The sequence below is a fragment of the Aspergillus alliaceus genome (genome assembly GCF_009176365.1).
Source record: "Aspergillus alliaceus strain CBS 536.65 unplaced genomic scaffold BDW43scaffold_2, whole genome shotgun sequence".
NCBI lineage: Eukaryota > Fungi > Ascomycota > Eurotiomycetes > Eurotiales > Aspergillaceae > Aspergillus > Aspergillus alliaceus.
In genome coordinates this window covers 348,570-372,254 of record NW_022474685.1, presented here as the reverse complement: position 1 = coordinate 372,254, position 23,685 = coordinate 348,570, and the positions used below count along the sequence as shown (strand labels likewise).

General features: G+C 47.4%; 7 protein-coding genes across 7 annotated transcripts; 2 read left to right on the top strand and 5 right to left on the bottom strand.

The window, feature by feature from the left end:
- Positions 1 to 397: 397 nt before the first annotated feature.
- Positions 398 to 701, top strand: BDW43DRAFT_259939 (uncharacterized protein). The gene is made up of 2 exons (XM_032040148.1): positions 398 to 497; positions 557 to 701. The coding sequence occupies exons 1-2, from the start codon at positions 452 to 454 to the stop codon at positions 667 to 669; spliced, it is 159 nt and encodes a 52-aa protein (XP_031905687.1). The 5' UTR covers positions 398 to 451; the 3' UTR covers positions 670 to 701.
- Positions 702 to 4,256: 3,555 nt separating this feature from the next.
- Positions 4,257 to 5,585, bottom strand: BDW43DRAFT_69636 (P-loop containing nucleoside triphosphate hydrolase protein). The gene is made up of 2 exons (XM_032050402.1): positions 4,432 to 5,585; positions 4,257 to 4,376 (listed from the first exon to the last, which is right to left on the bottom strand). Exons 1-2 carry the CDS (start codon positions 5,497 to 5,499, stop codon positions 4,353 to 4,355), a joined length of 1,092 nt encoding a protein of 363 aa, XP_031905686.1. The 5' UTR covers positions 5,500 to 5,585; the 3' UTR covers positions 4,257 to 4,352.
- Positions 5,586 to 7,168: 1,583 nt separating this feature from the next.
- Positions 7,169 to 12,962, top strand: BDW43DRAFT_259928 (chromatin-remodeling ATPase CHD1). Its single transcript, XM_032040147.1, has 3 exons — positions 7,169 to 7,303; positions 7,727 to 12,149; positions 12,202 to 12,962. Exons 1-3 carry the CDS (start codon positions 7,297 to 7,299, stop codon positions 12,329 to 12,331), a joined length of 4,560 nt encoding a protein of 1,519 aa, XP_031905685.1. The 5' UTR covers positions 7,169 to 7,296; the 3' UTR covers positions 12,332 to 12,962.
- A 5-nt stretch (positions 12,963 to 12,967) lies between these two features.
- Positions 12,968 to 14,828, bottom strand: BDW43DRAFT_69576 (uncharacterized protein). The gene is made up of 2 exons (XM_032050401.1): positions 14,181 to 14,828; positions 12,968 to 14,063 (listed from the first exon to the last, which is right to left on the bottom strand). Exons 1-2 carry the CDS (start codon positions 14,713 to 14,715, stop codon positions 13,474 to 13,476), a joined length of 1,125 nt encoding a protein of 374 aa, XP_031905684.1. The 5' UTR covers positions 14,716 to 14,828; the 3' UTR covers positions 12,968 to 13,473.
- Positions 14,829 to 14,944: 116 nt separating this feature from the next.
- BDW43DRAFT_259926 (aldo/keto reductase family protein) lies at positions 14,945 to 16,821 on the bottom strand. The gene is made up of 3 exons (XM_032040146.1): positions 16,649 to 16,821; positions 16,026 to 16,458; positions 14,945 to 15,933 (listed from the first exon to the last, which is right to left on the bottom strand). Exons 1-3 carry the CDS (start codon positions 16,698 to 16,700, stop codon positions 15,456 to 15,458), a joined length of 963 nt encoding a protein of 320 aa, XP_031905683.1. The 5' UTR covers positions 16,701 to 16,821; the 3' UTR covers positions 14,945 to 15,455.
- Positions 16,822 to 17,240: 419 nt separating this feature from the next.
- On the bottom strand, positions 17,241 to 18,424 carry BDW43DRAFT_259924 (uncharacterized protein). The gene has a single exon (XM_032040145.1). The coding sequence runs from the start codon at positions 17,705 to 17,707 to the stop codon at positions 17,402 to 17,404; it is 306 nt and encodes a 101-aa protein (XP_031905682.1). The 5' UTR covers positions 17,708 to 18,424; the 3' UTR covers positions 17,241 to 17,401.
- A 3,752-nt stretch (positions 18,425 to 22,176) lies between these two features.
- On the bottom strand, positions 22,177 to 22,694 carry BDW43DRAFT_259919 (uncharacterized protein). Its single transcript, XM_032040144.1, has one exon. The coding sequence runs from the start codon at positions 22,656 to 22,658 to the stop codon at positions 22,368 to 22,370; it is 291 nt and encodes a 96-aa protein (XP_031905681.1). The 5' UTR covers positions 22,659 to 22,694; the 3' UTR covers positions 22,177 to 22,367.
- Positions 22,695 to 23,685: the final 991 nt, after the last annotated feature.

Genomic DNA, 23,685 nt, shown 5'->3' with positions numbered 1-23,685 from the left:
ATGTAATCTAGCAGGGTCTAGTGTCTACTAGAATACTGCAATCGACACATGACCCAGCTGTTCCTTATAGTGAACTCGAGCCCTAAACACCCTAACTAAAGGAGAAGCAAATTGCAATTGCTCAAACACATAATAGTATTTAGCAGCTACTCAACGTACATAAGTTTCCTACCATATAACATAAACACCGCCAATATACTTATAAATGAACATAGGTTAGCCTCGAGTCTAATAATAAACTTAGTGGGCTGTAAGTTTAAGTGTATCCGGGGCTATATCGGACATAAGAGCAGGTTCTGGTATCTGGGTCAGCCCCTGTTTCTAGCTTCAGATCGGCTAACTAATAGCACCACAGTGGGCTTTCCTGAAAGTAAATCGAAAATCAACAAACAATCATCGCAGACCGAATACACGCGCCCTTTCAGCTTCCCACGGAGCCATAGCAGCGTAGATGACCACGCTCATCAACCGTTATCACTCCAACTATACCATGCCAAGTCAGTAAAGAAGCAGAAGCAATCCCAGACTCATTCGGAAATACTTACATACCCCGAAGATCCTAGTACTCAGCCTTATATCACGCTCAGGAGCAACCGTGACCAAATCCTTCTCGGGCACATTCTTGCACCAACAGTCGATTTCACTAGTATGCAACCGGTACCAGCATGAGTAACATCCACCTTTGCGAAATCCGTTCCCACTCGGACTATCAGCTCTTTCGTAGAGCTATAAGAAAAGGCCTATACATATACTATTCCTCTCCGATTAAGAGCTCCCCACCTTCCGCGCTCCAGCCAATACAGTGTCCCAAAGGCAGAGTTGTATTGCGGTATTCTCCAGTCCCAGGAACTTGGCACACCGCGGTTAGGAGCGGGTTTGGTAACTCTAGTCGTTTTCCAGGACGGTGTAGAGCATGTGTGCCGGATCGTGCATCTGTTTCAGTATCTGTTCCTACATATGTTTCTGTGTCTGTTGCTGCATTTATTACTACCGGTGCCAGTGGGCTTGTCGCACGTTGCCATTCGGTTGTCAATAACCCATCCAGGATTGGAAATATCGCACTGAAGGTGCAAGCGCTCTGCCAATTCCTTCGGATCAGGGGGTTTTGAGAGATCAGGAGCCCTGAGTACGCCTTGACTATCTGCCAGGGACGATACGTATAAGACAATGAATGATAAGCGAGATCAGATACATTTCGGTGGGACTAGAGTGAAAGAAACGGGTGATAATGTTGAAAGAAGAGAGCAAAAAGAATAAATTTTTCTACTGGAGCCTCAGGCAGGCTTTTATGGTTTTTATCCTGCTCTAGATGAATTAGACTAGTAGGTAGTACATCAATGTAGATATTAGGACGGCTTCGGACAACCAGTAAACTCGGGTACAAGTCTATACCTCATGCTTTTAATACAGTGCTGCTCACGTAGAAATGCCGCATTCTAGACCAGAGATTCAGAGGTAACGTTGAAAAGAAAAATCTTGGCTTCTGTGTGTATAGCTTCGAGATTGGATTACTAGCACCCGCAGATGTCTCATGCTCTAATATAATTAGGGCAGCGTAAATGACCATTTTCGAGCTTAAATATAGCTATATAGCCTCAGCTTATTAGGGGAGCGATCAGATGATTGTTGAATTTAATACTCACACTTATCGAAACGTCCTATTACATCCGGATGACCAAGCGAGTTACTCCGGGATGTTGAGTCCTCCGGAGACATTTTTGAGCACAAACATCGAATTGAATAGATCTCGAGATGCCCACTACTCTAGTATTCGCAATCAAAACAGTGACCTTTCATAAATCCATATCCCCTAAGACTATTGGTTACCACCCACACCATAGCATGCAAAGGAAATAAACAGCTACAATAAGTAACTGTACATACTGCGTTTGTGCGAATAAGGATGCTCGTTCTCTTTTGGGATTCAAGGCAATAATAACTAACCCCTGATATATTTTTACTGGACACAAGGGGACAAGGCGAATAGCACTGGAAAAGGGCGAAAATAACAAGAGCAAAGAATTCTACTAGGGCCTCAGGTAGGCTCTTTATACCTAAAAACACATTTAATCATTCCTTTTCAGACCTAACAAGTCTAGGGTACTGAGCAATCGTTTCGAAAGCAGTCAATAGCTAGACAGATGTAATCTAAATATAGGGTAGTGTATTGAGATCTGAAGTTTAACTGGTCAAACGGACGGGTGGGCATTGGATGCAAAACTTTACAGTTATATATACGGACATATCGCTTATTCCTAGTATGAGAATGTTTCATCGCGTTCATACAATATCGGCCCAGTAGAACTTTCTGAGCCTATTTGAAGAATTCAAACTTAAGCAATCAGCCTTACCATTGAATCAAAGATGGAGATGAACCTCTAAGCCCCGGATTCGCGAATTATAGCCCTTGATTCCAATAATCGGAACAACTTTCCCAGGGACTCCTCGAGTTCTTACCACCTCTCGTTCTCTTTGGCTGCCAGGAGCGCAGCTGGACTGTGGCTAGGATATTCGTCTATTCCCAACCTTCTACAAACGCAATGCAATATACATTCCATGAACTTCTCTAGGTACCGTTATTCGTGGTCTCGTGCGCCAAACACACTAGACAATCCAATTTCTTTATTCCACGACCCAAGAAAGATATCCCTGGAACCAATCGGTTCGCTCGCAGTCCTGACATTTGTAGACTCAAATCAGCCATGACTGGCGGCCACCATCGAGCCCACGTCCCCAACCAAGGAAAGAGTAATTATACAGAAAGGAAAGAGGGTTAGATTCCGTACGGCATGAGAATCTGAGCCAGGTGGAGGTGTGAAAGCCCTACAGGTGTGGGGAGCGAGGACGACCTACTCGTGCATCTCTGGAGGGGATACAGGGCGAATCCTGTTGTAAAGCCTTGGGCCTCGATTGTTATTCATTGAAAGATTCGTCCCCATTTATCCCCGTTCTTTGTTTCGGCCGACGAGCTAGAAACCATTGAGTCTGTCCCCAGTGCTCGGGCCAAGATCGTACGGTACAGTGTGCTGCTGCTGCTGCTGCTGCCGCATGGTTAGGACTGTCGTAGGGCTGGTGCTAATAAGGATGGATGTTGATCAATGGAGTGCAGTACTGGGTACTATGTACTGGGGTTAGCGTACCGAACAGGGCAAGATTCCTCTTTCTGCGGCTGTAGTTCGGAAGCGCTAGTGCCATGGCTGGCGTGGAGACTCCAGGAGCAAGACGTGGAGTGCTGAGGGATGGGACACAGGATCTGGGAGAAAATTATAAAGAGAATGTCAGCAATGAGAGACGGTATTCATGCCAGTGTGTGATGCTAAGGACACGCCTTTCACCTAATGAAATTAGTAGTTTGAAAGCTTTCCTGATCAGACTTAATTATACCAAGAATAAATGTTTTGCATTAGAAAATTACCTGATTGGAATAAACATAAGACCTGCTATCATCATATGACCGTACCAGTAATACGCTACTTAAAGTCGTGGACACTGACTGGCTAATATTTTCAATTAGAATAGTACATATATATATATATCTCAAACAATATAGCTTGAATGGAACGATAGGAGCACTAATATATGAGCTGAAACATGGACAAGAGCTGTATACTGCCATGTGCCTAAAAATGCATATCTATACTTGTATAAATGTATAGCACTGCATCTCCCAGACACGATGAGGGTGGACTGGGTCGTCGCTTGGCATTTTTGTTTTCATACATGCTAAAGTAGAAACCACCGAGGTTGACTACTGCAATACAAATCAAGTATATATATGTAGCAAGGCTTCTCGTACAAAGCAAATGATATGAACTATGGTCAGCTACCTTGACCTATATCCAGTCCTGACTCATCTACATGCCGGTCGACTGACCATCTATACCATAAAATCATCAAAACTTTTGACAATCTTAACTCCGCATAATCACGCCATCCAAAAACCATTACCCAAAATACCCCCCCATTTGAACTAGGGCCCTATACCTTCAGTTACGAACATGGGTGAAGATAAAAGAAGATTGAGCGGACAGAGGTGTGGGTGTGGGTGTGAGAAAGGGTTAGCGATGGGAGACAACCGGACGCAGCAAAGCGGACTGGAACAGGCGAACCACCAGCCCTAGTCATTGTTGTCTTCCTCATCGTCCTCCTCTGAAGCACCATCCATATCACCAAGAGGGCACACACCACGGGGACGGCGCCGCCTAGTTTGAGTTGAAGCCTTGGTAACGCCGAAAAACGCCACTAACCGAAGGTCCCTCCGTTTCCCGCGACGTCGATCTTGCCGCTGGTGGGAATCGCGATCATCATTCTTGTTACGATGGCCGCGGTCACGCTTCCCTGGGACAACCTTTTCAATTCTCTCCCTCCAAGAAGAACTAGAAAATTAGCGTCAGCATATAGTTCTATAGCAACGTCATTCAAGATACTTACGTAGTTGCCGCTCAGCTTCTGCTCCTGGTCCATTTGACTTTGGTACTTGTTGATACGAGGGCGGTAACTGTTGGGGTCACGACGGAAGGTAACATCCAAGTTACGCAGGAAAGTGTTGCAGCCAGTGACTAGAGACTCGGGAGCGTTGGCGTGTGCGTCAATAGAGGGCTTGCCGTCGAAAACAATAACCTTGTCAGCAAGATAAGTAGCCATGATAAAATCGTGCTCGACAATGAAAGCGGTCTTCTTGGTGTGCATAATGAAACGCTTGATAACTCTGGCGGCCACGATACGCTGCTCGGAATCAAGATAAGCACTAGGCTCGTCGATCAGGTAAATGTCAGCGGGCATTCCGAGCGCCAGGACGATGGCGACACGCTGCAATTCACCACCAGACAGGTTCTGAACTTCCTGGTCGATGAAATCGTCCATCTTGAGAGGCTTGTAAACATCGGTCTGGAACTGCGGCGACAAGAAAGCAGCCTTGATACGCTTGAAGAACAGCTGACGGACAGTGCCTTGGAACTTAGGGGTGATCTTTTGAGGCTTCATGCTGATGTTCAACTTAGGCACCGAGATATCGTTATCGGGCTTTTCGGCGCCAGCGAGCATCTTACAGAAGGTGGTCTTGCCAGTACCATTCTCTCCCATCATGACGACAATTTCGGAATCCGTGAACCTACCCCCATCAACCTTCAGGTGGAAGTTACCAAGGGTCTTCTCCATACTAGGGTAGCTGAAAGAACGGCCCTTGTCAACAAGGAATTCATCACCTGTTTCGGCGAGACGGAAGGTGAGAGATTCGTCTCGGAAACGCAGGTTCTCGGTTGGGATATGACCATCCAAAAAGATATTGATACCTTCACGAACGGAAGCAGGCAATGTAACAACACCATAAACAGCGGGTCTTCCATAAAGCAAACAAACAAAATCGGAAAGGTAGTCAAGGACGGCCAAATCGTGCTCAACAACAATAACATAGTCATCGGGTCGTAGGAGCTCTCGGATGGTACGGGCGGCAGCGAGACGCTGCTTAACATCAAGATAAGAAGACGGTTCGTCAAACATGTAACTGTGACAGTGTCAGAACTAGTGCCAGAAGCTATAATCGGGCAAGTATAGATATCTTACACATCGGCCTTTTGAACGCAGACCAGACCGATGGCGAATCGCTGAAGCTCTCCTCCGGAAAGATGGTCAATATCACGATCGCGAACTTGCCGAAGCTCTGTAGAAAAGTTTAGTTAGCGAACACAAGAGCTTGAGAGAGTAGATTCCACATACCAAGTACATCGAGGATGTGCTCCATGTTGTCCAGCTGGGCACGAGCTTTAATGAGCTCGCCCACATTCTTGACCGGACCCTTCACTGCTCTAGGGATCTGGTCGACATACTGAGGCTTCACAACGGCCTTCAGGTTATCTTCCAGCACCTTCGTGAAATAGTCTACATAACTTTAGCAACCATTGTATTCTTTGCCCGGCTCGGCCTCAGGGTGTATACGCACTCTGCAGTTCAGAACCACGGAAATACTTCAAAATTTCTTCCCAATCCGGTGGGTTGTCGTAGCGTCCAAGGTTAGGCTTCAGCTTTCCACTGAGAATCTTCAAAGCGGTACTCTTTCCGATACCGTTTGTGCCGACAAGACCGAGAACCTGTCCGGGGCGAGGCATGGGCAGACGGTGAAGCTTGAAACTGTTCGCAGAGTAACGGTGGGTGACCTGGGTTTCCAGGTTGGTCGGCAAGTTGATGATATTGATCGCACCGAAAGGACATTTCTTGGGACAGATACCGCAACCGATACAGAGGCGCTCGGATATGAAGGCAATCTTGGACTCCGGGGTGACTTCGATACAAAGCTTACCCGTACGGACGACGGGGCAAGACTTTTTACATTCCTGGCGACATTTCTGCGAAAGGAAAAAGTAAGCACCATTCATATATGGGAATATAGAGTAGTTGTGTATTCCGTACCTTCGGCTTGCACTGATTGATTGGAAGAAGCACGTGTGAGTAAAAAAAGTCGTATACCTATATAGTCGACAGCGGGGTACTTCAAACTTACTTTGTCACTATTGACAATAGCAATTCTATGAAACAAAATTAATTAGAACGTTCTATCAAGCATGAATCCATTTAGCTCACAAAAAACATACCTGGTCAGCTTGTCAGACATGGTGCCTGTTCAGGTTGAATCGATGCGCAAATGAATAGGTGGATTGATGGCTGTATATATCAAATAAGTAAAAGCAAGAAACAATGTCCACAGTGGGGTGGCCTCTACCGGGCAGAAAAGTTCACACTGCTCCAGTCGTGCTGGCGGAAGGCAGAAGACACCAGATAACTGCGCAAGCGGATTGCCAGCAGGTAATAAAGACGAGGAAAGGACAGTGCTGGAAGGCCTCAAGGAAGAGGGGCTTGGAGAAGAAAACTATGTCAGGCATTGTGGGCAAGCGTGTGTGCCTTAGGCATGAATCATGACTACGTTATTTCTCCTGCCTATGATTGGTGAGTGGGGACCCCCCAAATTTTCTCCGGAATCTTAGTTGCTCCGGATCACCGGATCACGTGATGGAAGAATCTGTCAAGCCTATTGGAGCCTCGCTTGTGTTGGCGCTAAGCCACGCAGAGCATGGTGGGCTGTGACTGCCTGAAGGATCAGGCTGCGAGCCAATCCCTTCACGGGGACTCGCTCACCTCCAGCCGACGTACAACTCTCTTTCTACTCCCTCATTATATTCTCAGCGGCCTTCGATCATTTCTCGCCCTCTCCACCACCTCATCTCCCCGCCTCTCCCCCACAACTCTCCTTTTCCTTTTCACCATTATTTCCCTCAATTTATCCTGCCTTGGGGTCACCAAGCTATGGATTGTGAGTATTTTGTTCTTCTTTGCTAGCCTTTCAGACGTGTCCTGGTACTGTCGGCTGGGGTACTTCTCCACGGTCTCGACCCACCGAGAAACACAAGAATTCCTCTCCATATCCTGTGTTGAGGATTTCTAAATTCCTTTAGGTCAAGGTCTGGATGTATCTCTTCTCCTGGGTCTGGTTTTGCCTTTGATTTTGCTCCTGCATCTGCCATCCTCTCATCATCACTCTCCGTCGCGTTTCATCAGACCTTCCATCAAAAATAACCTCCGTGCATCATATCTTACGTACTACCTTATTCTGTTGACTTTTCAGCTTCTATTTATCGGAGACTGAGTCGCGTACTACTGTTTCATGCCACACTATATCTCTCGTTTCTCGCCGAGCCTACTATGAGCTTCAATGCTGATGTCTCTTCTCGTGTAGCTACTAGCATGGTGATCCCATCTACCTCCGAACCCTCGACCGCGATGGCCTTCACCAATGGTCATCCGGCCTCGCCTGCCTCCGACACTGGCAGCTTTAGGAACGAGGCCTTAGCTAGTGACAGCGGCAGCAATATGTTTGATTCTGTTGACAATCACGTCGTTTCCGACTCCTCACCAGATGGAGACGGCGCGGACGAGTCGTATAACGCCGGCTCCCCCGATGTGGAGGGGTATGAGGATGAATCTGCGATTGAGGACAACGTGAAGGACAGTAGCCAGTCCAGTAGCGAAAATTCTTCATCACCAGAAACCAACCGAGGGACGAAACGGAAATCACCCTCGGTCAACGAATCCGACTATATCAGACAGAATCCAGACCTGTACGGACTTCGCCGTAGTGGACGAGCTCGCACGACACGCCAGGTAGCCCAATCTCTTTCAGACTCTGATTCCGATGCAGTGGCACCTCGCTCAAAGCGTCGGCGTCCTGTAGCCTCCCAACAACCCTCTAAGCGCCCCTCCCGTTCCGCTACCCGGTCCTCATTCTCAGAAGAATCAGAGAGTTCTGAATCCGAATATGGTGGCGGACGTGCTCGCTCCGGCAAGTCGAAACGTCGACGACTGCAGGCAGCGGCAAACATACCTTCCCATGCCGAGGTTCGCTTCTCGACAAGAAACGCTGCTAGGGTGTCCACCTATAATGAGGACGATGATGACTCAATGTTTGAGGATGACCCGGATGACCAAATGCAGAATTACTGGGTGAGCACAGTGGAGGATGATCGTCCTGCTGTGGACGTTGTGCTCAACCATCGTCTCAAAGCAGATGTAGACTCTAGTAATACCGATCTCGATCGTCATGACTTCGAGTTCTACATAAAGTGGCAAGGCAAATCCCATTACCATGCAACATGGGAAACAGCCGAGTCTCTTGCAAACTGTCGCAGCACCCGCCGGCTTGACAATTACATCCGAAAGGTCCTGTATGAAGACATTCGTTTGAAGCAAGACGAGGATGTAGCTCCCGAAGACCGGGAAAAGTGGAACCTTGATCGCGAAAGAGACGTAGATGCCATTGAGGACTACAAGCAGGTTGAACGAGTCATTGCTATGCGAGAGGGCGACGAGGGAACTGAGTACCTCGTGAAATGGAAACGCCTTTTCTACGACTCGTGTACGTGGGAAAGCGAGGAGCTTGTTAGTGACATCGCTCAGCGCGAGATAGATCGCTTCTTAAATCGTTACTCTCGGCCTCCGGTCTCCGATAAGTCAGAGTCCAACCCTGCTAGCCGAAAGTCATTCGAAGCCATAAAGGGCACCCCAACCTTCTTGCGCAACGGCGAGTTGAAGGAATTTCAAGTCAAAGGCCTCAATTTCATGGCCTTCAACTGGGTCAAGAACCGCAATGTCGTTCTTGCCGACGAAATGGGCTTGGGTAAAACTGTACAGACCGTGTCCTTCATCAATTGGCTACGTCATGTTAGACGTCAACAAGGCCCTTTTGTGGTCGTCGTCCCCCTATCTACCATGCCATCCTGGGCAGAGACGTTCGATAACTGGACTCCCGACTTGAATTATGTTGTCTATAATGGCAATGAGGCTGCCCGGACGGTTTTACGAGAGCACGAGCTCATGATCGATGGGAACCCTCGGCGGCCAAAGTTCAACGTCCTCCTGACGACCTATGAATATGTTTTACTAGATTCTTCTTTCTTGAGCCAGTTCAAATGGCAATTTATGGCTATTGACGAAGCACACCGACTAAAGAATCGTGAATCTCAGCTGTATGCAAAGCTCCTTGAGTTTAGGGCTCCTGCCCGGCTCCTTATCACGGGTACTCCTATCCAGAACAACCTCGCAGAACTCTCTGCCCTTCTGGACTTCTTAAATCCTGGCTTGGTTGACATTGATGTGGACATGGATCTGAACGCGGAGGCTGCCTCACACAAGCTCGCGGAGCTGACGAAAGCCATACAACCTTTTATGCTTCGGCGAACGAAATCTAAGGTGGAATCAGATTTGCCTCCCAAAGTGGAAAAGATCATTCGAGTAGAGCTGTCAGACGTTCAGTTGGAGTATTACAAGAACATTCTTACTAAGAATTATGCTGCGCTAAACGAGGGCACCAAGGGCCAAAAACAATCTCTCTTGAACATTATGATGGAGCTGAAGAAAGCCAGTAATCATCCATTCATGTTTCCGAATGCCGAAGCGAAGATCTTAGAAGGCAGTACTCGCCGCGAAGACGTGTTGAGAGCTATGATCACCAGCAGTGGTAAGATGATGCTTCTTGACCAACTTCTGGCAAAGTTAAAACGTGACGGTCACCGCGTTCTAATTTTCAGCCAAATGGTTAAGATGCTTGACCTCCTTGGCGAGTATATGGAGTTCCGTGGCTATACATATCAACGGCTTGATGGAACGATTCCAGCGGCTTCTCGTCGCCTGGCCATTGAGCATTACAATGCTCCTGGTAGTAGTGATTTTGCCTTTATCCTCTCTACCCGAGCAGGTGGTCTCGGAATCAATCTCATGACTGCTGATACGGTTATTTTGTTCGACTCAGATTGGAATCCCCAGGCTGATCTCCAGGCCATGGCAAGAGCGCATCGTATTGGACAGACAAAGCCGGTTAGCGTGTATCGTCTAGTCTCCAAGGACACAGTAGAAGAGGAAGTGATTGAGAGAGCCCGAAACAAGCTTCTCTTAGAATTCATTACCATTCAACGTGGCGTCACCGACAAGGAGGCCTCAGAGATTCAAAACAAGATGGCCCGTAATGGGATATCTATCAGTGAACCGAACTCGACTGATGATATCTCGCGCATTCTCAAGCGTCGTGGCCAGAAGATGTTTGAGCAAACCGGTAATCAGGAGAAATTAGAGCAGCTCGACATCGACTCGGTGCTCGCAAACGCCGAACTGCACCAGACTGAACAAGCCGATGATATCCAGGCCGATGGCGGTGAGGAATTCCTAAAGGCTTTTGACTACGTTGACATCAAAGTTGATGATCTTACTTGGGATGATATTATCCCCAAGGAGCAGTTGGAGGAGATCAAAGCAGAGGAGAAAAAGAAAGCCGATGAGCGCTACCTAGCTGAAGTTATCGAGCAAAACCGGCCTCGTAAGCGTAATGTGCCTGGTGATGAACGGGATTCTCGCGAAGAACGGAAAGCGAAGAGACAAGCGAGGGCCCAAGTCGCCATTGACGACGGAGATGAATCTGATGCAAACCCACAGTTGGATCCCAAACGACCACTTATTGAGAAGGAATATCGTCACCTGTTACGTGCCTTTTTGCGTTATGGCGATATTGATGATCGTGAAGAGGATGTCATTCGCGAGGCGCGTCTTCTAGAACGTGACAGGGAAACCGTCAAGACCTCCCTTCGTGAGATCACACAAAAGGCTGCCTCTCTTGTTCGTGAGGATATTGAGAAGATGGAGGCTCTGGAAAATGCCGGCAAAATGCCTACGAAGAAGGAGAAAAAAGCCGTTCTATTTGATCTACATGGTGTTAAGCGTCTCAATGCATACACCATTGTTGAACGCCCTACTGAGATGCGCATTCTGAAGGAAGCGACAAGCGCGGTGTCTGATTTCAAGAACTTTCGGATACCCGAGGCTACTAAAGCGGCTGACTACTCCTGCCCATGGGGTGCCCGAGAAGATGGGATGCTCTGCATTGGTATCACGCGTCACGGCTATGGTGCCTGGGCCCAGATCCGAGATGATCCTGATCTTGCCCTCGGGGACAAATTCTTCCTTGAGGAGCATCGAGTTGAACGAAAGAACGAGCGCTTAAATGCCGAAGATAAATCTACTAAATCTCCAGGCGCTGTTCACCTCGTGCGCCGCGCGGACTATTTGTTATCCGTTCTCAAAGACAAAGCCACCAATGGAGCAAGTCTCAATGCCAAGAGGGCTGTTGACAATCATCACCGTAACAACCGTAAAGGTTCTCGTCCCCATGCCAGCGCCAGCGTTTCAGCTTCGCCAGCACCTTCAATCTCTCGCAAGGGCCATCGTGAAGTGGATCGATCAAGGCACCGTTCTCATACCCATGGGGCTCGAGATAGCGTTGAACGCCATCACACCCCGGGCTATGACTCCCGACCAAGGTCTATACATGAGAGCGAACGTGCCCGCAATAGAACGTCCGACGCCTCGAGTGAGGATGTTCGTCGCCGGAAAAATAGCGAGAACGGTTATTCTGCAGGAAAGGAGGACGTCGCACGCCTCTTCTTCAAGCCCATCCGTGACGATTTGAGGAAAGTGTCAGCAGTTACGAAGGAGAATTTCCCGCAAAAAGCAGAGCGTGCCTCTGAGTTACGGCGTCTCCTTCGTAAGATCGGTGATTTTATAGATGGTACTTTGAAGGGACAAGATTCTATGCATTCCTTAGAGACTCGGTTATGGTTTGTGTTTCTCACCTATTGTGCCGATATCTCTTACTGACTCAGTTGGCAGGCATTTTGTTGCGGATAACCATTGGCCTAACAAAGAAGCTGGAGGAGCCAAACTCCAAGAAATGTATCGAAAATTGATGGCTGCTCAGAAAGCTGCAGCTGTCGTCGCCCCAGCGTCCAATGGAGTCTAGACTTGGTGGTGCTTGTTCTGTGCAGTCAGCCGGCACAAAAAAAAAAAAAAAGATCAGTCACTTTGATTCTGTGATGTGTTTGTTTTGATTTTCTTTCTTCATCCGCGGTAAATATGCATCATTGGGAAAGCATGGCGACGGCGTCTGGTATGATATATGAAGGAGTGTTGAGCATGAGTGGACCTGATATGATGTTCCATGATATATTCTGGCTTTTATGTTTCACATTTATTCCTGTCCTGCAATTGGAGCAATGGGCCTGTTATGTTCGCATATCTGTTTCCTTAGCCTGGTCCCCCTTTTCGTGGAGTGACAGCTTTGATTCTTATTAGCTTTTCGTTTCCGTCTCTTTTCGTTGTATTCCACAACACCCCCCTTCTCGGTGATGGGCCCTGCGGTTATGGTGTTCTCATCGTTTCATGTATCTTATTGGCGGTGCTATTCCGGAGTTTGATTTCTGCTTTGGATCATTTATCTCTTCTGGGAGACGTATTAAGATATCATTAGAAGTTTCGTCTTATCTCTTTTTTACTTACTCGAGGTCGTGATCGAAAATATCGGCGGCTTTGAATCTATGCATAACCCTTTCGTCATCTATGTTAACAAAAAAAAAAACAAGATTCAACATTCCAATCCATTCAGTACTGTAAATTGTAGCGATAGTCAACTGATCTTCCAAGGTCGTAACGGAGGGTAGTTCTAGGCTCTAGGAACCATGGCATCAATTCTGGCTTCCACCGGTTGTACCTACTGCACCATGACAAAAAGCTTGGACGTATATCTATGTAACACTGTAGGAAGATATAGAAGAAGAAACGAAAAGTAAAGATCGAAAATTCCTATTCCGTAAAAGTACAAACTGACAAACTCAATAGCAGTGTTGCCGAAAAATAGAGATAAATCAACCCGTGACTGAGAACCGTGCTCCAAAAAATTGTAGAAAAAGAAAAGACAAAGGTGATCCGACTAGGTATCTTGGCTCGTAAAAGTTATACCCATAGAAGACATGGGCAAGGATATAGAGAGAGAAGAAAGGTATAGGAGGAAGGGGGTGAAAGAGGGGTAAAAGGAAGTAAAGGCGACAAGAGGCCGAAAAGGTAGGTTGGTCGACTTAAAAAGTAAGAGTAGTCGATTTGAGCCCCTCATACAGCGACGGACTCTATTTCGGGCTTCATCTCCGTATCTGCTGGTTCGGAGTGCTTATTTACTCCGTTCGTGACGGCGGACGACGATACATTGTCGCTGCTCATCAGGAGGCTGAATAACCGGAGTTCAGCATCGCACACGTCCTCGATGATGGTCTCCTTCTCTAGGAACGCATGCTTCCTCTTTGGCTTGATCCTTTCCCAATCATCGCGTAGATCTACACCTTCTTTCTCTGCCCAGTGGATTTGTCGACGGAGTAGTCGATACAGCTGTTGCGGTGGAAGCGAGAGCTCATGATCATCGAAGCCGAGCTCTGGACTGAACTCGGGAATCTCGAACTCGTCAAGGTCCTCCGGGTCGCCATTAACACTTTCACTATACTGCTCTGGATCCTCTTTGGGCGGATGCGAAAGTTTCAATTTGATGCGCTGGAGCTTGCTAGCCGGGGTCCCGGCAGGGGTCCCCATGGCGGAGGGCGGATTGTGATGCTTCGGTACAGGATCGGAGGGTCGAAGGGCTTCCGTCTCGTGGACTGTTCTCATATGTTTGGCGAGGGCGTCTGAACGGGTGAAACTGCGATCGCATTCTGTCGCAAGTTAGGGTTTTTTTTCTCTTCTATTTTTGCTTTGCCCTTTACGAACCCCCACACCGGGATTCTGGGACCATAAACTCCTGCCAGAAAGAAAAGAAAAAAAAGACTCACCAGGTAGCGCACAGTAAAAGGGCTTTTCTCTCGTATGGCTCCTCATATGCGCGCGCAATGCGTATCCGCTTGCATGCGTTTGACCTTTTCGAGTGCAATCGGACCACTCGCAGGAGTATTTCTTCTGCCGGCTGCCGACGTGCTCGTTGTGAATGTGTTGCACCAGATCGTCCATGTTCCCTAGATCTCCTACATCGCATCCTTCCCATCGGCATACGGTCACCTGGTCATTACCTTGGCCGCTGTAGTCGTCGTCCTGGCTGCCTCCGATAAGAGCCAGAGTACTAGGGGAGTTGGGGATGTCTCCCGAGGTGTCAGAAGAGATGGAACTAGACGGGGAGGCCGGAGGGATTTCATCTTGGAAGGTTGTTGAGACTGGGGTATTGCGATCCCAGGATGAGACGCCGCCAGTGCGGCGACGTTTTGAAGGAGGCATATTGGAAGCCGGGGGAGAGAAGCCCTGCTTCAGTTCCTCGCGGTCCGACATGTCGTCGGAAGCGATGGAAGAAAGAGGGGAACCCGGAGACTCGGTCATTGGGAGAGCGGAGAAGGGACAATAGGGGAGGATTGAGTGAAGTCAATTGTTAGATAGGACCTGACACTGGGGGTCTTGCGGCGACACAAAGCATCAATCTGCTAAGGCTAGGGCGATCGAGTATACAGCCGGAGCACGTGACGAGGCTATTGCGGACGGAGAAAAAAAAACCCCCCACGCCGCCAATTCCTTTTCTTCTTCCTTTCCTTTTTTTTCCCTCACGGTGGACAACCGTTCATGCCCTCGGGCCATTGTCTTGGAAATGAATGATTTTAGCCTCGGACAGTTACTGATCACGACCAGATTCGCTCCTATTATACGCATATTATGCACCATAGCTGACTTGATCCGGAGCAACTCGATTTCTAACTGATGGTAAGTAGACTAACCGCATAGTCTTCGAAACCCTTTTTTATGATGAATGAATCAAGAATTCTGCAATTCCGACAGCCTCCTCAGTCCACTGTTGCGAGGTTGCATGTTGACATTTCTACACTTGATCTGACTCCTTTCAATCTGCTCAATTGAATGTTCATATCCAGTCGTCGCAGTCAACAGAGCGCTAACCATAGCAGACTCCTCTAGGTTACCAAACAGCTATCTATTAATTTCTTGATTTACCAACTCGCATTGATTCTCTCTATTATCTACTTATATATGGAGTATAATGTTTTAGATTGAAACGGTTGCGCTCGTAATAGAGCATCTTTGAAACTCAAACCTTCCATTTCCGTACATTCTCAGTACCGAGCACCGAAAACCTCATTCTGCTTCAGGATTGCGTCAATCTCAGCCATCTCTGCATCAGTCAAACGAGGCGATTGCAAATTCTGCGTGACCTTGGCGCTCGTCGTGCCACCGGGGATGGGGATAATCGTAGGCATGTCAGGCCTGTCGCTGAGGGTGAGGACCCAGGCGATTGCGATCTGGACTGGCGCAACGCCCTTCCGAGAGGCCAGGTCATTCACCTCATTTACCAACTTGATGTTCTGCTTCATTGCGTCATCCTGGAACTTGGGCAATGTCCTGCGGAAATCGCCTTCAGGAATATCAGCAGCCTTAGTAAAAGCGCCAGCCAAGACACCCCGTCCTAAGGGCGAGTACGCCACAATGGGGATATTGAGCTCCGCGCACACTTTCGCGACATCGTTCTGCAGAATAGTGATGTCAAACAACGATAGCTCAACCTCCACGGCAGCGATCGGGTGCACCTTGTGTCTGTAAATAGTTACGTCAGCATCAACCGTAGTCTCCATAAACAACCAACCCCTAATAAAAGAAAAAGAAAGAGAAAGAGAAAAGAAACATACGCCCTCCGAATAGTCTCCGCATCAACCTCGCTCAACCCAATCGCCCCAATCTTCCCCTCCTCCACCAACCGCGCAAGCACCCCAACCGTCTGCTCAACCGTAGTCGTAGGATCTTGCCTCGCGCACTCAAAGATATCAATCTTCTTCCTCCCCCCAAGCAACCGAAGACACTCATCCACACTGCGCCGAATATTTGCCTCCGAGCCATCCGGCGTCAGTTCCCCGCGCTTCAGCCCACCCTTGATGCTCAGGACAACTTTCTCCGCATTCTCCGGGTACCGGGCGAAATACTGGCTAAGCAGATGCAGGGAGTTGTACTCAGGGGTACCGTAGAGTTCGCCCGCGTTCCAGAAATTGGAGCCAGCTGCGAGGGCGGTGTTCAGGGCTTCGAAGCATTGTTCTTGTGGGGGTGGTTGGGGTACCCAGGTCATTCCTGCATGATGTTGGCTTCTTTTATTTTGCTTTTGCGGATTACGCATGCGCCTAGGGGAATAATGAACAGGGGACAGGGGGTGAAGAAAAGGCAAAAGAAGAAAGCAATTTAGTGAAGAACTCGGATTTCGGGTTATGTAGCAAATAAAGCCAAAAGTAAAATAACTGAAGAATGGAGATTTAGTACATACTCATCAATCCATAGCCAGTATGGCCGACGTCCCGTCCAACAAGTGAAGGCATGATTGGTATCGAGAGCTTATTTTTTTTTCTATATAAAATATTGAATTAAAAAGGTTCAAGACGTGCGCAAGCCTCACAATTCGAACACGACGTTTAGGTTAAACAGAGGTAAAGAAGTAAATGGATTGAGGGGTGTGAAGGCAAATTTATCTCCACATGAGGGTCCATTTGGTTGGCGGTACACACTACGGAAGCATCATATCAAGCTCATCACCATCTCCCGAATTGGTTCTCGGCCCCATCTGCCCGCTTCGGAGATCGAGGAAGTCGGCCATACTGCGGGATTCCTTCTGTCAGTAGTCTGGAGTAATTGCGGTGATCGGATGGGTGAGTTGACGCTGTTTTACTATGGTACGGATTTAAGGCGGATTTATTTGCTTATGCCGATCAATGAGACCGGGTTTTACTGCTGCGGATACCGAGGCTTACTTGAACTTCATTGGTATTGTTGGATTCCTACCAGTATCTCGGGCTTTTCGCTATTATCCATCCCGTCGTCAATCATTATACCGCTGATATAGTCGTACGAGAATACAAGTGCTCGACCCAACATATAATCAAAACACAGAGAAAAGGGGACCGTAAAAAGGAGAACAGCTTCGAGACGTAGAAGGAAAGACATGAGAGAGACAATAGATCAAGACAAACCAAGCATACTCACTCACAGCAAGTCACCTCCACGCTACAAACCAAGTCTACCCCTAGGACAAAGTGTGCTCATCGCTGCTGTGCACTGCTTCCTTAAACCTACTTGCCAACAAGGTGAACAAATCGCTCACAAAAGCAGAGGGGTCGTCTGCTGGATTTGACAGCTCGCTTTCGTTTGTTTGCTTTTTGCCGTGGCTATCTGAGTATACAATATTGTTGTTCTGCGGTTCGTTGGCAGTCGCAGTGCTATCCCCCTCATCAAATTTTTGTTCATCCTTCCAGTGGTTGAGCTTGGCCAGATTATCCATCCCCATGCTTTTGAAGATGTCATCGACTAGGTTGCTGGTGCCAGGCACCATTCTCTACTGAACAGTCAGTGAGTCTCTTTAAAGCTGATGGAGAGTGTTTGTGTGACGCACTGGATCTGGACTGCGCGCATGCAACGGCCCAGGTCTGGATGTCTCCAAAATAGGGTACGAGAGGCTGATAGATGCAAAAATCAGGAGGGCCAGTACCAGCAGGCAAGCTAGGGATGGTGGCTTAGCGAGTAACGTCATGCTTGGTGGTTCTGAACGGATCGATAATACTCCGTATATAATTTGGATGTGTCAAGAGGAAGAAGCTGATGGGAAACTTCTAGCTCAGAGGAACTCAAATCAATGATGTGAAGTCACCAGAGAAATGGCCCTAGAGATTATCGACTGCTAGATATACCCTTCGGTTGATTCCCTATCGCTCCCTGGCGGTTGCTTGGCCGCCGTGTGGAATGGGGGCAGCCGGAACACTGTCGCTCGCCGCCAAATGGGGCATACCTTATTTGACCCGGCAGTCGTAGATAACATTCTACATGCCAGAGTCACTCGAGTCGCGTAAGTCCTCAGCGAAGCCATTGTATGTCTCATGGATCCAGGCGGGCCATACATTCTCAGCCTGAAGTGATTGTCTCTGATTAGCCATAGTGACCAATAGGACACCCTCCTCTCCATATGTGAATGAAGAATATCCGACACTGTCTATTAGCGGATGTTCATGCTAATGGCAGGACGTAGCGAAAAAGACGGGGGTGCGTTAACAAGGGGTGGTACGTTTCTGCATTCCAATAAACGGGAGGCATTCTAGCACAAAACTTTATGACTATTAGCCATTAAAGTAAGCAGTAGTTATTTCCATGCCACACATCAGTATGAACAATAATGAGATCAAGAGGAACTCGAGAACTCGAGTCCATTGGAATGTAGTATAGAAGTACATGTATACAGGGAACTGGGGGCACCCAGTTAAGATCGCGGGAAATGCGATGGACCAAACCGGTATTGCACAGGCGGAGGTGAACCCATTCTTTCACATGTCTATTAATATATTTAATCACATGAAATGGGCAATGAGGCGACGTCTCAGTTCTTCACTAGCAGTGCTACTCTACATAACATAATGTTTCAGTAGGACTGCAGGATGTGCATGTCTAGCCCGGATAGGAAAGGTCCCGGCGATGGAGCCCTGCAGTGGTGCCTGGGGCATATCCTCATAATTTGGTACAATTACAGTACTGATAATCAGCTCGTCTCGACTCCTCATTCACCTTTCGGATAACGTTCGAGATATTGTTAGAGGGCCAGCTTCATATAAGGAGTCAAACTTCTAAGTTTAGTGACTCATCCTAAACTGCTGAGAGGTATGTTAGCATGTTCGAAAGCGGTAAACCGTGCCTGGGTATTTGAAACCATCCGGCAGGGAGTGCTTGTCGTAGGGGGCCCCAGAACACAAGTGTATGCCATCAAATATAAAACGCTAGATCAAGTCTGACACTCCAAGTGATTGTGTATATGCCCCTTCGCTATCTGCAACGAGGTCTAGAGAGCTTACAGGCTCGGGAAGCAGGGTGTGGTAACCGAGAAAACAGAGTATTCCCGTGGTGCACAGCTCACTTGATGCCGGTCGTGCTAGAATAGGTATGTCATTGCCGACGTATAAACACTCAAGCTCTCGATTCATGCTGCATGTAAGGTTCTGTCACAGAGCGGGCGAAGATTAGCTCCCATGCAGTTCAAGAAAGACAAGGGTCCTGCGATCACCTGATCACTCTATGATCCTTTGTAAGGGTGAGTACTTAGTCGCATGTCTATGTCTGGATCCCGGAAGCAAAAAGAATCCGTTCCTGCCCGGGCTGTCCCGGACGATAAGCATGTAGACCACGCATTAGGGTCTTCGCCTCTAGCACCTCCTTTAATTCGATTCAGGGTTGGTGGCTGACTATTAGACCCTATAAGGCTTGAAGCATCAGAAGTATGATCGTCAGGTATAGGATCACTGATGGTGCTCTACCCTGCGTTCGTGGACAAGTGAGTAAACTAGAACTTAGGCATAACGGATTGGGCCAGCTCTTAATTCGAGAGATAGGATCACACGCAGGGGCCATTACAGCGCACTATAGGTAGGAAGAAGAGGGCAACGAGGATGGCGAAGAGGAGACTAGGAAGACAAGGACTGTATGGGTTCAAGCTGAAATTGTATGCAGAGGGATGAATGGAAAATTTGGTTTGCCACTGCGCCCATGACTGACCGGCCGAACGGGAGATGTTATGACAACTGTGTAGACGATGGTCTATATCCTATCAAGGTCAGAACTGCCCCGTCTTGAAGTAAGGGTATGATGGATGCAACAAGAGGATGAGAAAACGAGGTGCAAGCTTGTCGAACGCACAGCCACCATATCCAGATTGCTCAGGATTGAAAGAATAGGATTGATAGCGACTAGTAGCAGGACCTAGGGTCAACAACTCACTTCGCTGTATAGCTTGTGATGGTAGGGGAAAACAAACCGAGCAGCTCCAGCGCCCTTCCGTATTCCCTAGTCTGAGATGGCCCCCCTCGTAGTCAAATCCTTGCTTACAAGCCCGCATAGGGTATATGACATATACTTCCATCACCAGACAGTATGCCCAGGATTAGCTGCGTCTCTACTCTACTGTTGGACTACACGGCAGATTTTTACGCGGAATACGGGCATAATCCCAGGCATCTAATTCACTCATACATACTCATCCTAGTCACTATCCATAAACGAAACAGACTATAACAGGCCGGCCAGGAGGATTACGGTAGTTCGATCTTGATTAATTAGCGCTCTTGGCAACTACCCATTTACGAATCAGCAATTCAACATACAGGAAAATAAAGAGTTGGTCCCCGAATCTCACCGAGATGAACGATATAACGCTCATACTCAACCTGAACATTGAATACGCATTCCTACATCGTCTAGTCAGATAATCCGATTTGCCAAGCCAATAGAGACGAAAAAAAGGCGGATCCAACTAGGAAAATTAAAAAAAAAAAAAAAAAAAAAGGCCCTGCCGTAAAAACCAGCCACACAGGATTCGAATCGTGGACCCAGACCGAGGCCAACTGCTAAGCCAATTCTGACATCCATCAAATATCTTCGGGGCTTACTACCGGACAGCCCTAATCCGTAGCTGGACCCACACCGGACCGGAGCATTCGTATGCATCTACGTAAGTTGTCAAAGGGGAACGATAAAGTTATCATCTTAGCGAAGCCGCCGCAATCTCTGGAGAAAAGCAAAGGCCCTGGGGGAAATGATGTTGCCTTAGGTTGGTTCCACTGGAACGTGGCTTATAAACGCTGGCTTACGTATAGTCGTATGACTAGCCACGAGGGTCAAAACACTAAGCTTCGTACTAAGGGAAAGCCTAGATAGACGTGGAAAGGTCTTTGTTTGTCCATTATCTTCTTGTTCATGCCACTTAGGTTATTAGCAGAATTAAGGTGCAGCGCTTAGCTCTCTCTGCTGTCTGCTATACGTCCTCTGTCAGCATCCTGGCCCCACTCCGTGACGTCTCTGCTTACGTAGTATAGTATACTTCTGTGATGCTTCATAGATTGTTATCTGATGAAAAATGTCAAGGCCAAGAGACCATGGTGATTTCGCGGGTTGTTGACTAGCTTTTTTGATCCGAAATACGCCTTGCTTTCCCGGGGTATACGTATTCATTGTAGTAGCTGTCTTGTGATAGACTGCTGATCTTTTTGTTCGATCCCGCTATAGATGGGAGAATCAAGCATACGCGGAGCATATACGTATATCTGACTAGGATTTGAGATCTGAAGATTTTCAATTGCTGGTTCAAGTTCAACTTGTCAGATTCCATGCACTCCTAAACGAACTACTAGTATGTAGTCGAAAAAGTGGGTTACGAATCTACCGCCGCAGCACCTAATCACTGAGCCACAGATCCTACTGGATCAATGACTAAGGCAGTGTAGTCGACTCAACCTCAGGGTAAACATCGGCAATACGGCAATAACATCCGGACACCGTCCGTGATCCAAGTAATTCAAGATTTCAATTTCAATACTCAGTTCTAAAAAGTCAAAATATATTCTCCGTAACTAAACCGTACAGTTTAAAAACCAGGGTTTCCCGTCCCAAACTTTCTTCCGGACCCTGAAGATCGTGTGATTGAGTCAGCAACTGTACGCAAAAAATGCAAGTTAAACAATAATACAGCCTGATATACTGGAACCCTATCTCATGTCCCACGTTCATTAAACCATGGATATTCATCCCTCATACATCCAAGCTCCCCCCAATGAACGACACCGAAAAGAAAAGGGAAAATTTTAAGTACAAGAAGCAGGAGTAAAAAAAAGGAAAGAAAACCAAAACCACCCAATCATTCTGATACCAGAAGCACAAGATCCGACATGTCGCATCAAGCTACACCAGTCTAGACCTCTCGTGGCTGTTTCAGATCCACGGAAAGCATTCCTAACCTTTCTCCCCTCCCACCCTAATCCCATCAGCCCCAAAGACTCTTTTCCACAACCTCTCCGCACATGACGGGGATCCTTCCGTGAGCTGAGACGATTGATCTAGCCTGAGACTGCCGATCGACCCTTACCCCAAACGGTTCTCTTCACCTTGAGGGGAGGTTTAACCAGACTATATTATGAAATCATGAGAAGACACGAAGATCCTTGCCTCCCCGATGCCGCAGGTCACGTCATCCATTGCGCTATCCACAATAGCTTGGCATCAAAGATCAGATGTCTATATATGGTCTGGATATCTAATGCTTTAGATGCCCGGGGGCGAACAAGAAAAAGGCAAAAAAAAAGAAAAGGAAAGGAAAGGAAAAAGACAAAAAGTAGAAAATGAGCGGTGCAGACGAGTCCGAGCTGGTAGGGCAGGGAACAATAGACATTGATTAAACATTGATATGATACATTAATTGTTCCCCCCAGTTGGTTTGGGGTTTTTCTTTCCTCGTGTTTCCTTGTGCACATCATTACCGGGATGGGCTAGTTGCGTGAAGAACTGACGTCTGCTATCTAACTCTACCTGATCCCTTTTGCCGGTATTGTTGTTCTGTAAATTGTAATTCAAATGCCAGGAGGCTAGCCACTAGGAGCATAACGGGTAAGCCACATGAGGCTGTTTTTAGATGCAATCTTACTTGGCCCTCTCAAAGGGGAAGGAGATGGTGGTGGGGGGGGGGAGTGCTAGATACCGCCCAAGACAGAAAGGGAAAGGACAAAAGAGAATATAATTTTGAATACTAATTGAGTGAAAATTTTTCATTGCCTGTCTCTCTTTTCTCCGTAATTCGTTGGGCCTTACCTTTGAAATTAAATAAGACCATAGCGAGCAAAGGAAAGAGAAAAGGAAAGAGAAAAAATAATTAAGCTACAGGAACTAACCTAAGTGGTCCCGGGTTAAATGTTAAACACAGTGTGTTTCAAAGAATTTTGTTACGTACGGGTGATTTTCGGCAGAAATGCCGTGGTGCGAGTATGGCTTTTTTTCCCTCTGTTCCCCATCTCCATACTCCCTTCGAATCAACGTTGCAAAATAAGATTAAGGTCCAATTTAATTTCTTAGCAAGTAATAAAGATATGTAAACAGTGAAATTAAGCCAAGAAAGCATTAGACGGGTTCCGGTCGAAGTTTAGAGCCGGAAAAATACAAAGAAGAAACAGAAAAAAAAAGGGGAGATAACTAAAAGGAAAAAAAAAAATGGAGCAAACTTCTTCACGGCTTCCCTGATCCAGACGGCAGTTAGATACGGGTTAGATACGGAGTCGGGGAGAAAATGTGCCAAATATTAACTCAAGATCTGGACTCTCCAGTAATGGTTCCCAGGAACAAGGGAAGGACCCACTATAATGTTGCTGACAAAGTGCGCCGGCATTATTAATCGGGTAATTGAATCCCGACGCAGGGACAAGCTCGTCTCATTACAACAGTAGTATTTAACGCTAGACTGATTTATACCCGACATTCCATTGTTGAGGGCTTGAGGGGTTACCCCTCCGC

Excerpts from the sequence above, each read along its gene's own strand:
- BDW43DRAFT_259939 (XM_032040148.1), top strand. The coding sequence starts at position 452 with ATGACCACGCTCATCAACCGTTATCACTCCAACTATACCATGCCAA. Across the intron at positions 498-556 it reads CTCCAACTATACCATGCCAA|ATCCTAGTACTCAGCCTTAT; the intron begins GTCAGTAAAGAA and ends CATACCCCGAAG.
- BDW43DRAFT_69636 (XM_032050402.1), bottom strand. The coding sequence starts at position 5,499 with ATGTTTGACGAACCGTCTTCTTATCTTGATGTTAAGCAGCGTCTCGCT. Across the intron at positions 4,377-4,431 it reads AGAAGCTGAGCGGCAACTAC|TTCTTCTTGGAGGGAGAGAA; the intron begins GTAAGTATCTTG and ends CTAATTTTCTAG.
- BDW43DRAFT_259928 (XM_032040147.1), top strand. Across the intron at positions 12,150-12,201 it reads TCCTTAGAGACTCGGTTATG|GCATTTTGTTGCGGATAACC; the intron begins GTTTGTGTTTCT and ends CTCAGTTGGCAG.
- BDW43DRAFT_69576 (XM_032050401.1), bottom strand. The coding sequence starts at position 14,715 with ATGACCGAGTCTCCGGGTTCCCCTCTTTCTTCCATCGCTTCCGACGAC. Across the intron at positions 14,064-14,180 it reads CTTTTACTGTGCGCTACCTG|AATGCGATCGCAGTTTCACC; the intron begins GTGAGTCTTTTT and ends AACTTGCGACAG.
- BDW43DRAFT_259926 (XM_032040146.1), bottom strand. The coding sequence starts at position 16,700 with ATGCCTTCACTTGTTGGACGGGACGTCGGCCATACTGGCTATGGATTG. Across the intron at positions 16,459-16,648 it reads TACTGGCTATGGATTGATGA|GAATGACCTGGGTACCCCAA; the intron begins GTATGTACTAAA and ends AACATCATGCAG. Across the intron at positions 15,934-16,025 it reads GCGGAGACTATTCGGAGGGC|ACACAAGGTGCACCCGATCG; the intron begins GTATGTTTCTTT and ends AACTATTTACAG.
- BDW43DRAFT_259924 (XM_032040145.1), bottom strand. The coding sequence starts at position 17,707 with ATGGTGCCTGGCACCAGCAACCTAGTCGATGACATCTTCAAAAGCATG.
- BDW43DRAFT_259919 (XM_032040144.1), bottom strand. The coding sequence starts at position 22,658 with ATGATGTGCACAAGGAAACACGAGGAAAGAAAAACCCCAAACCAACTG.